The sequence below is a fragment of the Somniosus microcephalus genome, unplaced genomic scaffold (assembly GCF_052327205.1).
Source record: "Somniosus microcephalus isolate GS21.2 unplaced genomic scaffold, FLI_Smic_1.0 unresolved_chr8, whole genome shotgun sequence".
In the NCBI taxonomy this organism is placed as follows: domain Eukaryota; kingdom Metazoa; phylum Chordata; class Chondrichthyes; order Squaliformes; family Somniosidae; genus Somniosus; species Somniosus microcephalus.
In genome coordinates, this window is record NW_028225186.1 from 48,165,927 (window position 1) to 48,179,672 (window position 13,746).

Below are 13,746 nucleotides of genomic sequence, written 5' to 3' on the forward strand. Positions count from 1 at the left end.
CTGATGTAAGGCTTACAGGTCTGTAATTACCTGCTTTTTCCCTACCCCCCTTTTTGAATAGTGGGGTAACGTTAGCTACCCATCGCGTCCGTGCCGGCCATCAAGCCCTGTCTAACCTAATCCCATTTTCCAGCGTTTGGTCCGTAGCCTTGTATGCTCTGGCATTTCAAGTGCTCATCCAAATGCTTCTTGAATGTTGCAAGGGTTTCTGCCTCCACCACCCTTTCAGACAGTGAGTTCCAGATTCCAACCACCCTCTGGGTGAAAAAGTTCTTCCTCAAATCCCCTCTAAACCTCCTGCCCCTTACCTTGAATCTATGCCCCCTTGTTATTGACCCCTCTACTAAGGGAAAAAGCTCCTTTCTATCTACCCTATCTATGCCCCTCATAATTTTGTACACCTCAATCAGGTCCCCCCTCAGCCTTCTCTGCTCCAAGGAAAACAAACCCAGCCTGTCCAGTCTCTCTTCATAGCTGAAGCGCTCCAGCCCAGGTAACATCCTGGTGAATCTCCTCTGCACCCTCTCCAAAGCAATCACATCCTTCCTATAGTGTGGCGACCAGAACTGCACACAGTATTCCAGCTGTGGCCTAACCAGCGTTTTGTACAGCTCCATCATAACCTCCCTGCTCTTATATTCTATGCCTCGGCTAATGAAGGCAAGTATCCCATATGCCTTTTTAACCACCTTATCCACCTGTTCTGCTGCCTTCAGGGATCTATGTACATGCACACCAAGGCCTTACCTCGGGTCTTAACATTCATTGTGTATTCCCTTGCCTTGTTAGTCCCTCCAAAATGCATCACCTCACACTTTTCAGGGTTAAATTCCATTTGCCACTGTTCCGCCCATCTGACCAACCCATCTATATCGTCCTGCAGACTGAGGCTACCCTCCTCGCTATTTACCACCCCACCAATTTTCGTGTCATCTGCGAACTTACTGATCATACCTTTTACATTCACATCCAAATCATTAATGTAGACCACAAACAGCAAGGGACCCAGCACCGATCCCTGCGGTACCCCACTGGACACAGGCTTCCAGTCACAAAAACAACCTTCCACCATCACCTTCTGCCACTAAGCCACATCCACTGCACTACCCTCATCCACACACCTAGTCACCCCCTCAAAAAATTCAATCAAATTAGTCAGACATGATCTTCCGTTGACAAAGCCATGCTGACTATCCCTGATTAATTCTTGCCTCTCCAAGTGGAGACTAATTTTGTCCCTCAGAATTTTTTCCAATAATTTCCCTACCACTGTTGTTAGGCTCACTGGCCTGTAGTTCACTGGTTTATCCCTACTACCCTTCTTGAATAATGGTACTAGATTAGCTGTTCTCCAGTCCTCCGGCACATCCCCTGTGGCCAGAGAGGTTCTGAAAATTTGTGTTAGAGCCCCTGCAATCTCCTCTTTTGCCTCACACAGCAGCCTGGGATACATCTCGTCCGGGCCTGGGGATTTACCCACTTTTAAGCCTGCTAGAACCGCCAATACCTCCTCCCTCCCGATGCTAATATGGTGGGGAGGCTTCATAAACAACTCGTGCAGGAGGCAAGCCCCCGAATAATAAGCTGAAGATCCCGTGTTTGCAATTGTGGGGATTTCTTCCCCTTACAGGCCCAGGTTAACGGCAGCCATCTTTGTAAAGGAGAGCGGAAAGTTTCAGTGTGACGTCACCCTGTGCCTGAGATAAAGAGCCATCTTTGTAAAGGAGGGCGGAACGTTTCAGTGCGACGTCACCCTATGCCTGAGACAAAGAGCCATCTTTGTAAAGGAGGGCGGAACGTTTCAGTGCGACGTCACCCTATGCCTGAGATAAAGAGCCATCTTTGTAAAGGAGGGCGGAAAGTTTTAGTGCGACGTCACCCTATGCCTGAGACAAAGAGCCATCTTTGTAAAGGAGAGCGGAAAGTTTCAGTGCAACGTCACCCTATGCCTGAGACAAAGAGCCATCTTTGTAAAGGACAGCGGAAAGTTTCAGTGCGACGTCACCCTATGCCTGAGACAAAGAGCCATCTTTGTAAAGGACAGCGGAAAGTTTCAGTGCGACGTCACCCTATCCTGAGATAAAGAGCCTTGTGTCCAATGCGGGGAATAAAGGCCCACAGCCGCCCCGGGCCCTGAACAAGGGACTGGAGAAACTCGCTGCCCTGCGGATCAGACAATCAGCCGGTGCTAGTCCCGCCCCTCGGGCTCCCCGATTGGTTGGAGGACCCGCCGCCGGCTTGCTCGCTCCCTATTGGTCGGAAGCTGCCGTCAATCAGGCCGCGGGCCCGGGTGACGTGTCCCCGAGGAGATCACGTGCACCGTCCAAGTGCCTCCGCTCGGTCCGGGGCCTCGCGGACTCTCAGGTTTTTCTATTTCTTTCGATTCTCTCCCGATCCACCCCGCGCCATTCTCCACCCAATCGGAGCGGAGAAAACTCACTTTGCGTCACCGATCGCGACTCTGGACCCGACACCAAGGCCTTTCCCCGGAATGGCCCCGCGCCGACTCCGTCCGGCAGGATCCGAGTGCGCAGGCGCAGCTCCGAGTGGGGGAGGGGGGGTTGGTCTCCTCTGGGCATGCGCGGTCATTGCCCTTTGTGACCAGGAGGGGTCACTCTGCCGGAGTCGGCCCAAACCGCCGCTCCGAGTGCGCATGCGCGGGCTCTCGTCTGTCAATCAACCAACCGCCAGAAGAGGTCGCTGGTGAGACCAGTGAAGAAAGAAAGACTTGCATTTATATAGCGCCTTTCACCACCACCGGATGTCCCAAAGTACTTTACAGCCAATGAAGTACTTTTGAAGTGTAGTCACTGTTGTAATGTAGGAAATGCGGCAGTCAGTTAGCGCACAGCAAGCTCCCACAGACAGCAATGTGATAATGACCAGATAATCTATCATTTTTTTATGTTGATTGAGGGATAAACATTGGCTCGGACACTGGGGATAATTCCCCTGCTCTTTCCCACATTGCAACAGTGACTACTTCATTGTAGTACTTCATTGGCTGTAAAGCACTTTAGGATATCTGGTGGCACTATATAAATGCAAGTCTTTCTTTCCTGAAATAATGCCATGGGATCTTTTACATCCACCTGAGAGAGCAAACAGGGCCTCAATTTAACATCCCATCCGAAAGACGGCACCTCCGACAGTGCCGCACTCCCTCAGCACTGCACTGCAGTGTCAGCCTGGATTTTTGTGCTTAAGTCTCTGGAGTGGGACTATGAACCCACAACTTGCTGACTCAGAGGCGAGAGTGCTACCCACTGAGCCACTGGCTGACACTAAAGAGCAAGCAGTTCTGACGAATGGTCATCGACCTGAAACGTTAACTCTGTTTCTCTCTCCACAGATGCTGCCTGACCTGCTGAGTATTTCCAGCATTTTCTGTTTTTATTAAAGAAACGAGGGAGTGATTGCTGACGGGAAGAATGTTGGGTCATCCTGCGCATGCGCACCTCCCTGGCGGCTGAGGCGAAACACCGACTCGCCACCACCTGAGCCGCTCACGCGTACCAGATGTTGCGGCTCCACATGCACGCCCGATGTTCCAACCGCAGGGTTTTGTGTGCTGAGCATGCGTGTTGTGGACCGATCGGGACGGGCGATTGTAGAGCAGGAGGGAGAGCGCGGGGGCCATGAGCACATGCGCGGGACTCAGAGTCAACAGAGTGGTTTCTGGAGAGCCGGGGCCTTGTGGGTATTACAGCCGCCATTACTGCTGATCCTTTCAACCAACCTGTGCAGCAGCTGGGGCCTGAAAATCAGCTTCACTGCCCCTAGGTTCGGAAAGGGGAAAATTAAACAACAGTTTGCCTCTGATCCTTTTCTGATCTCAATTTACAGGGTTATAGAAGTGGAGCAGTTACAGGCGAGAAGCTCAGACCAAACATCACGTCAAGATCTGACAGAGTCGCTGGATTCATCAGGACCTGAATATCATCGGCCTTTGCACATGGAAGGAGAGAGCAGGGATCGCAACGCAGACAAACCGCACACGTGTTCAGTGTGTGGATGCGGATTCAGCAGATCGCCTGACCTGGTGAGACACGTGCACCGTCACACCAGGGAGAAACCGGGTAAAGGTGGGGATGGCGGGAAGGGCTTCAGTTCCCTGTCTGCATTGGAAGTTCAACGGGGCAGTCACACCAGGGACAGTCTGTTCACCTGCTCCGTGTGTGGAAAGGGATTTGTTTGTTCATCCCACCTGCAAACACACCAGCGAGTTCACACTGAGGAGAGACCATTTCAATGTTCTGACTGTGGGAAGAGCTTTAAAAGCCCTCAGGATCAGAAGAGACACCAGCTTGTTCACACTGATGAGCGACCATTTCATTGTTCTGACTGTGGGAAGAGCTTTAAAAGCCCCAAGGAATTAAAGCTACACCAACTTGTCCACACTGATGAGAGACCATTTCAATGTCCTGACTGTGGGAAGAGCTTTAAAAGCCCCGCGGAACTAAAGCAACACCAACTTGTCCACACTGATGAGAGACCATTTCAATGTTCTGACTGTGGGAAGAGCTTTAAAAGCGCTCGGTATCTGAAGGGACACCAGCTTGTTCACACGCATGAGAGACCATTTCAATGTTCTGACTGTGGGAAGAGCTTTAAAAGCCCCAGGGAACTGAAGGGACACCAGGGAGTTCACACTGATGGGAGACCATTTCAGTGTCCTAACTGTGGGAAGAGCTTTAAAAGCCCCGGGGAACTAAAGCAACACCAACTTATTCACACTGACGAGAGACCCTTTAAATGTTCTGACTGTGGGAAGAGCTTTAAAAGCCCCCAGCAGCTGAAGGGACACTGGCTCCTACACACTGGGGAGAGGCCGTTCACCTGCTCCGTGTGTGGTAAGGGATTCACTAATTCATCCCACCTGCTGGTACATCAGCGAGTTCACACTGGGGAGACGCCGTTCACCTGCTCCGTGTGTGCGAAGGGATTCACTGATTCATCCCAACTGCTGGTGCATCAGCGAGTTCACAGTGACGAGAGACCCTTTAAATGTTCTGACTGTGGGAAGAGCTTTAAAAGCTCCGGGGAGCTGAAGGGGCACCAGCGAGTTCACACTAACGAGAGACCCTTTAAATGTTCTGAGTGTGGGAAGAGTTTTAAAAGGTCCGGGGACCTCAAGCTACACCAACACCTACACACTGGGGAGAGGCTGTTCAGCTGCTCTGTGTGTGGGAAGGGATTCACTGATTCATCCAACCTGCTGGCACATCGGCGAGTTCACACTGGGGAGAGACCGTTCACTTGCTCCGTGTGTGGGAAGGGATTCAGTCACTCATCCAACCTGCTGACACATCAGCGAGTTCACACTGACGAGAGGCCCTTTAAATGTTCTGACTGTGGGAAGAGCTTTAAAAGCTCCGGGGAGTTGAAGAGACACCAGCGACTTCACACTGACCATAGAATCTAACAGCACAGAAGGAGGTGATTCGGCCCATCGTGTCTTTGAAAGAGCTGTCCAATTTAGTCCCACACCCCAGCTTTATCCCCAGAACCCTGCAAACTAGTCCTCTTCAAGGACTCGTCCAATTACTGTTTGAAAGTTCCTGTGGAACCTGATTCCAGCATCCTTTCAGATGGTGCGTTCCAGATCTTAACAACCCTCTGTATGAAAACAATTCTCCTCATTTCCCCTCTAGTTCTTTTAGCAACTATTTTAAATCTGTGATCTTTGGTTACCGACCCACTTGCCAAAGTGAACAGTTTCTCCCTACTTGCTCGATCAAAACCCCTCATCATTTTGAACACCTCTATTAGGTCTCCTCTTAACCTTCTCTGCTCTAAGGGGAACAATCCCAGCTTCTCCAATCTCTCCACATAACTGAAGTCCCTCATCCCTGGTACCATCCTGGTCAACCTCCTCTGCACCCTCTCCAAGGCCTTGACATCCTTCCTAAAGTGTGGTGCCCAGAACTGTCCACAAGACTCCAGCTGAGGCCAAAACCCTGCAGCTGTACAAAACCCTGGTTAGACCACACCTGGAGCACTGTGAGCAGTTCTGGGCATCACACCTTAGGAAGGATATATTGGCCTTGGAGGGAGTGCAGCGTAGGTTTACCAGAATGATACCTGGACTTCAAGGGTTAAGTTACGAGGAGAGACTACACAAACTAGGGTTGTATTCCCTGGAATTTAGAAAGTTAAGGGGTGATCTGATCGAAGTTTTCAGGATATTAAGGGGAACAGATAGGGTAGATAGAGAGAAACTATTTCCGCTGGTTGGGGATTCTAGGACTAGGGGCATAGTCTAAAAATTAGAGCCAGACCTTTCAGGAGTGAAATTAGGAAACACTTCTACACACAAAGGGTGGTAGAAGTTTGGAACTCTCTTCCGCAAACAGCAATTGATGCTCGATCAATTGTTAATTTTCAATCTGAGATTGATAGGTTTTTGTTAACCAAAGGTATTAAGGGATATGGGCCAAAGGCGGGTGTATGGAGTTAGGTCGCAGATCAGCCATGATCTCATTGAATGGCGGAACAGGCTCGAGGGGCTGAATGGCCTCCTCCTGTCCTATGTTCCTAACTAGTGATTAGTAAAGGTTTAGTGTAACTTCCTTGTTTTTGTATTCAATGGCACTATTTACAAAGCCAAGTATCCCATACGCTTCCTGAACCGCCTCACCAAGTTGCCGTGGCACTTTCAAAGACTTGTGAATATGGACCCCCAGGTCCCTCTGTTCTTGCACCCCCTCAAACTAGTCCCATTTAGATTATACGGCCTCTCCCTGTTGTTTCTCCCAAAGTGCATCACTTCACACTTATCCTCATTTAATGTCATCTGCCTTGTGTCTGCTCATTTCACAGTCTGTCTCTGTCCTTCTGAAGTCTGCTACTACTACACTCACAAAACTTGGCATCATCATAAATAGTATCATCCGTAAACTTTGAAATTGTTCACCTATACCCAAGTCCAGGTCATTTATATCTAACAAGAAAAGCAATGGTCCTAATTCTGACCCCTGGGGGAGCCCACTGCATACCTCCCTCCAGTCAGAAAAGCATCCCTCAGCACTGCTCACTGCCTCCTCTCCCTTAGCCAATTATATACCCAAATTACCATCAGCCCTTTAATTCCCTCTGCTTCTATTTTCAGAGTAAGTCTGTTATGTGGTATTTTATCAAATGCCTTTTGAAAGTCCATATATACAACATCTGCTGCACTACCTTCATCAACCCTCTGTTACTTCATCAGAGAACTCAATCAGGTTAATCAGACACGATTTACCTTTAACAAATCCATACTGGCTGCCCCTTATTAATCCATGCTTCTCCAAGTGAGAATTAATTTTGTCCTTGACAATGGTCTCCAGTCGTTCACCCACCACTGTAGGGGTCGCAAAATCCCCTCAGCCCCCGAAGATCGGGAAATATTAATCCACATCATGGATGAAGACTTGTGTGATTTAAATTGTCTCTGGGTTGGACAATGTTTTAAAACATACCCAGAACCGCAAAAGGCTGCGTTAAAAAGCTCGTAAGCTAGGCAGCACTTGGACACTGGAATCAAAGAACTTTGTGAAAATCGCACACTTGAAGATTGTACATTTTATTAAAAGATGTACTCTTGAGTTTTGGACTGTTTAAATTGCCCAGGGCATAAAAATGGCTGAACAGACCTCATGGAAACAGAATTTTAAAAGGCAGCGGAAAAGGACAGACAGGCTGTTAGCATATGAAAAGCTCAGCGCTGCCCTGTAGTAAGTTTAAAAGGAGCCCGAGCTGTCAGTCACTCTGTGGTATTGGGTGGGTCCGGTAACCTATAAGCTGCTTGTTTACACTGGGGAGTAGCCCGTTTGAATCAACCAATCATCGGACGGCAAGCACAATGGGTTGTTAACACACATCCATTCACTGAAATTGACTCTACTACGTGATGTCTCCATGTATGAATGGAGGAAGTTAAAAGCCCTTCTCTTGTGTATTCGGACTTTTCGGTGCAAAATTACGCACGGACCTTTTCGGTGCGAAAACAGCAGGGACTCTCAGGGTATAAAGATTAAGCCCAGGAAGTTCTCTGCCCCTTTTTTGTCTCTTTTACTCTTTGGACTGCAGGTGAGCAAGGCTTTGACCCACTAGCAAGACAATCTAGTGAGAAGTAAAGGGGTGGTAATTTAAGGGAAATGTTGCTAAGATTGTAAGATTAACATTGTAGCCATTTATCCCTCGTTTTTGCCATCTGCCTTCCCCTGTTAAGCAATTTTACCGTGATTACTTTGATGGTGTGGTGTAGTTTCTTTAGTTTTAATAAAATTTGACTATCTTGCATCCAGACCATTTGTCCGTTTTTAATATATCATTAATTATAAGTTCCTCCAGTCAGAACTGGAGGGGGGGGGGTTTAGCAATTCGAAACCGCTGATTGGAATTGGTCACAGTGCAGTGGCAAAGGTAAATTGCCGTAAACCAGGTAAAGGATGCCCACCTACACCACTGACATTAGACTGATTGGCCTGTCGTTACCAGGTTTATCCCTCTTCCCTTTTTTTAAACAGGGTGTAACATTTGCAATTCTCCAGTCATCTGGCACCACTCCCATATATCTGAGGGAGATTGAAAGATTGTGGTCGGAGCTTCTGCTATCTCCACCCTAGCTTCCCTCTGCAATCTAGGATGCATCCACCTGGACTGGGTGACTTGTTAACTTTGAGTGATGACAACCTATTTAGCACCTCCTTTCTATCCATTTTTATCCAATTTCTCTACTCCCCCCCTCCTCTACTGCGACATTAACTTCATCCTCTTCTTTTGTGAAGACAGATGCTAAGTACTCATTCAGTACCTCAGTCATGCCCTCTGCCTCCGTATGATGAGCTCCTATTTGGTCCCTAATCGGCCCCACCATTCCTTTAACTATCCTTTTTACTTTTCAGATGTTTATAAAAGATTTTTGGGTTCCCTTTTACATTACCCACTAATCTTTTCTTGTACTCTCTCCCTTGTGCCAGCTGGGGCTCAGTGGGTCGCACTCTCTAGGTGGGAGGGGCTAGGAGTGAGCCAGGTGTGACTGGTTGCCTAATTGCAGCTGGGAGTTGGAGGAAGTTTTGTAAAAAGTTGGTGGAGGGTTTTGGGGTGTTGTTTTCAGGTTTTAGGGCCTTTTTGGCCCACAAAAAACAGCCAGATGGCTGCTGAGGGGTCCGGAGGGCCGGGCCCCTCAGAGGACAATATTCCCAAGAGGAATTTTATTCGGGAAGAAACTGTGGTGGGAAGGGGGAAAAAAAAGGTCCAAAGATTTGGGCCGGGACCTCAGGAGGTTTGGTAAAGAAAATACGGTGGTGGTGCAATGTGAAGATAAGAAGATTCAAGCCTGGGATATAATCCAGGCGGTTCATGAGGACTGTGGTGAGGGAAGCTGTTTTGCCTGCCGACCAAAACCAAATGTGGGATTTGAGGTGACGGTCAGTGGCCGTGAGGAGGTGGAAAAACTGCTGCACAGTCTGAAAGTTGGGGAGAAATTTTTGGAGGTGACTCTGCTATATTCAAAGGACGTGGTGGTTTCATTTTTGAACTTGCCTGTGTACATCGAGGACGAAGTGCTGAGCAAAAAGTTGGAGTTGTGGGACATTAAAATCTGTTCTGAAATAAAGAGGAGGTACTATCCGGGAACACGGGTAGCAGACAGAACCCGGTATGTAAAGGTGCGGTTTCCAGAGGGGGTGAGGTCTTTGCCTTACAGTATGAAGTTCGAGACACTGGAAGGAGTACAGTACTTTCGTGTGCTGCACGATAACCAAGTAAAGGTGTGTTACTATCGTCTGGGACATGACCATCTCGTGAGAAACTGTCCTGATTTGTATTGTTACAATTTCGGTGAGTCGGGACATATCGCGCGGAGCTGCAAGGCGGAGAGCTGTGGGGTGTGTCGTAAAGGCCCCACCCGCTGTGAGTGTGTGGCAGAAGGGAGCGTGATGAGGAGATGGGAGAAGGAGCAGGAGAGGAGTGTGGAACGGCCGGAGGTGCGGTGCAGTCGGAGGACACAGCCGGTAAAATGAAGGAAAAAGGAGCACAGGAAGAGGCAGAGGTTGGCGGAGATCGAGATGGAGATGGCGGAAAACATTGCGAGTGCTATGGAGGGGAACAAAGACTGCAGCGGGCAGCAAGGGTCAAGTGCAGACTCGAGCCTTAGTGCAGTTCGGCTCCCCCTGGGGAGTCTGGTGTCTGCGGGGGGAGAGGAGGCAGGAGCGGGGTGTGTGGTGGAAGTGAGAGCTCCGGGGAAAGGCGGGGAGTCGGATATTTTGGTGAGCGGGAGGGGGCAGGGCGGGGAGAGGGTGCAAGAGGCAGGAGCCTTAAAGGGACAGCAGAATGGGATCGGCGAGATAGAGACGTCAGAAGGGAACAATTTAGGTGCGCCATTGTCCCATGGAGTGAGGGAACAAGGTGCAAGGGTCAGAGGTAGAGATGTGGTCGAAGGGGGCGGCACAGTGGGAGAAACTGCGATAGCAGGAAGACTCTCTATGGGAGATGAAGTATCTGACGGGGAGCAGGATTATGTATCTGACGGGGAGCAGGCACAGGGGGTTGCAGAAGAGCTTGAGTGTGAGGAATTAGAGGGGGACAGAGACATGGAAGTCGGGGGTGGGGTGGCATCATGTGGAAAGGGAAAGGTTAGTGAGGGGCAGAAGGAGGGAGAAAGGGCAGCTCATGGGCCCAAAGTTAAGGCAAGGAAGAGGCTGAAACAGCAGGGAGGGGTCAAACAGGAGGGGAAAAAGAGCCGGAGGCTGCAGGAAAAAGCAACAGCTGCCCGAAAAGTTGAGAAGGAGCATGAGAGGAGGGAAGAGCCAGAGATTAAATGATGGGGAGATTATTGGGCATACTTCCCTTCTTTGGAGCCATGATTACATTGGTCTCGATCAATGTGAACAGACTGAGGGGTGAGAAGAAATTGCAGCAGTTGTTGCAGGGTTTTAAAGGCACGGACTTGTGTCTGCAAGAAACCTTTTGGGATGAGGATATTCTAGAAAGAGTTCAGAAGGTTTGGAAGGGAGAGGTGTTTGCAAGTTGTGCAAACAATAACCATAGAGGGGTGGCTGTTTTGGTGAGTCCGTCCATAGAAGAGAACGTTGCCTTGGTGGACAAGGACACTGAGGGGAGATTTTTACGGCTAAGGGTAAAATTGGAGGGATTTAATTGCGATCTTTTTAATATCTATGCACCGAACGACCATTGCAAGCGTCGCGAGTTTTTTCGGGGGTTATTCACTGAAGTGGCAGAGGTGGAAAATCCTTGTATAGTGGGGGATTTTAATGTATTTTTATCTTGGATGGACATTTCAGCCCAGATGACCTTTAAAGAGGATAACTCCAGAGGGATGATTATAAAAATGATGGCAAATTTAAATTTGAGAGACTTATGGAGGGACCGGAACCCCATAAAAAGGGAGTTCTCCAGAGCAGGTTGGGTGGGTGATGTTTTAAAACAGAGCCGAATAGATTTTGTATTAATGCGGGAAGGGTTAAGTTTGGAGGTGATAGAGATTTATTATAAAAAAGTATTTTTTAGCGATCACTCGGCTTTGGTTCTTAGAATTAGGAACAGCAGAGTTAAGATCGGTTCAGGGGTGTGGATTTTAAACAATCAATACCTGAAGGAATGTGCTTATAAAGAAGGGATTATAAATATAATAAAGAATGCTCAGAAGGAACTTTTGTTCTTGAAAGAAAGAAGAGTTTGGTGGGATAATTTCAAATATGAGGTAAAAGTTTTTTCGGTATGTTATGGGAAAAAGAGGGCGGCAGCTAACTGGCATCGAGAAGAGAATATAAACAAAAGGTTTACGGATGTCTGTAAAGCAGTTGACAGAGGGGATAAGGGAGCTGAGACTAAGTTCCGGGTGCTAAAGGAAGAGTGGGAATTATTGCAAGCTGAAAAATGTAAGGGGGCCATTCTCTGTGCAAAGGCTAGAGATGCATCGGAGGGCGAAAGATGCACTAGATATTTTCTAGAGCAAGAGAAGCTGCAACAGAGATTATCGTTAATTGAGGAGTTGAAGGTTGGGGAGAAGATCATTCATGAAAGTGAGGAGATTTTGGAGGCGACTAGCAGCTGAGCTATATACAAAAGAAGACATTTCCAATTTGGAGATGGAGAAGGTTACTGCTTTTATTGAAAAGGGTTTAAAGGAGGATGAGAGAAGCATGTGTGATAAAGAAGTAGGATTAGCGGAAATAAAAATAGCAATAAGTGGAATGAAGGGGGGGAAAAGCCCAGGGTCCGATGGACTAAGTGCAGAATTTTATAAGGAATTTTTCGAGATTTTAAGTCCATTGCTCTTAGAAGTTTTTAAGGAAATTAAAATTGAGGGAAGCCTGGCCCCATCAATGAGGAGAGGTATCATAAGCTTAGCTTATAAAAATAAAGGGGATAGACGGGATCTGAAGAATTGGAGGCCCATCACACTATTAAATGTGGATTATAAGATCTTGGCGAGGGTTATGGCAAATCGTTTGAAGGAGGTTTTACCGGAGATAGTTTGGCCCTCTCAGTCCTATGGAGTCATTGGCCGGGACATCGCAGACTCTGTGGTCTCAATCCGAGATGCGATAGAGCTCATGGAAGAGAGTGGGAGGGAGGCGTATGTATTAAAGATAGATCAAGAGAAAGCCTTTGATAGGGTCTCTCATGAGTTTTTATTGAAGGTTTTGGAAGCATTTGGTTTCAAGGAAAATTTCATTCAGTGAATAAGGATTTTTTATTCAAACATATTTAGCTGTGTTAAATGTAATGGTTTTTTATCTAAATATTTTCCGATACAGAGATCAGTGAGACAGGGTTGTCCCCTGTCCCCACTGCTGTACACATTAGTAGCAGAACCATTAGGTTACATGATGCGAAAGAAACAAGATGTAGTTGGGATTGTGGTCCACAGTTCTGGGCTGGTGTCGGTGATACACCAATATGCAGATGACACAACCTTAACATTGAGAAATGGGGAGTTAGTGAAGAAAGCTATGGAGGTAGTGGAGGAATATTGTAGAGCTTCAGGGGCCAGAGTGAATTATAGTAAGTCCCAATGCCTGGTTGCAGGGAGGGGTAGGGGGGAATGGTTGGGGGAATGTCCCTTTAAGGTGGTGGAGGTTTTGGAAGTTCTGGGGGTGCATATGGGGTGCAAGAAAGACAGGGAAGAAGTGGATCGATTAAATTGGGAAGCGAAGGTTATGAAAATTAAAAAGATTTTGGGAAGATGGGAAAGAAGGTGGTTGAAAGTGCAAGGAAGAGCGACTGGTTTCTGCTCTCCTGCTATCTAAGCTATGATACTTATTGACGGTGGAGGATATTCCTGAGTGGGTGGAAAAGTCCATCCGAGAGGCTTGTGTGAGGTTTATATGGGAAGGGAAACCAGCCTTGTTGGCTTACAATACCATCATTGGACGGAGAAATCAGGGAGGACTCAACTTCCCAGATATTGATTTGAAGAAAAAATCCTTTAGAATCAAATGGGTGAAGAGATTTCTTCAGAAGTCAAATTCAAGTTTTTGGAAGAGTTGTTTTGAGCATTTTTTAAAACGAAGTGGATGAGGAGGGCTGGGGATATTGTATATGGAATAATAATAGGTTTTTGAAATCGATTAAACTTCTCCCTCGGTTTTATTCTGGGGTTGTAGAGACTTGGGCCCAATTTTTAAAAAGTGTGCAGTTTATGCCCAAGGGGGCTGAGGAATTTTTAGAACAGCCCTTATTTTTGAACAGGTGGGTCAACATCGAAGGAGAGGTTTTATTTAATCAAGCTTTTAT

At 47.6% G+C, this 13,746-nt stretch overlaps 1 protein-coding gene across 4 annotated transcripts in view; it reads left to right on the forward strand.

Annotated features, from left to right (window-relative positions):
• LOC147086333 (uncharacterized) overlaps positions 1-8,289 on the forward strand; it is a 45,577-nt gene extending 37,288 nt beyond the window's left edge. For all 4 annotated transcript variants that reach the window (XM_085979171.1, XM_085979172.1, XM_085979170.1 and 1 more), the window contains one exon: positions 3,847-8,289. In XM_085979171.1, coding sequence (XP_085835297.1) covers positions 3,956-5,425 — 1,470 coding nt within the window. In that variant the 5' untranslated portion in view covers positions 3,847-3,955 and the 3' untranslated portion in view covers positions 5,426-8,289. The remainder of the gene's footprint in view (positions 1-3,846) is intronic.
• The last annotated feature ends 5,457 nt before the right edge of the window (positions 8,290-13,746 follow it).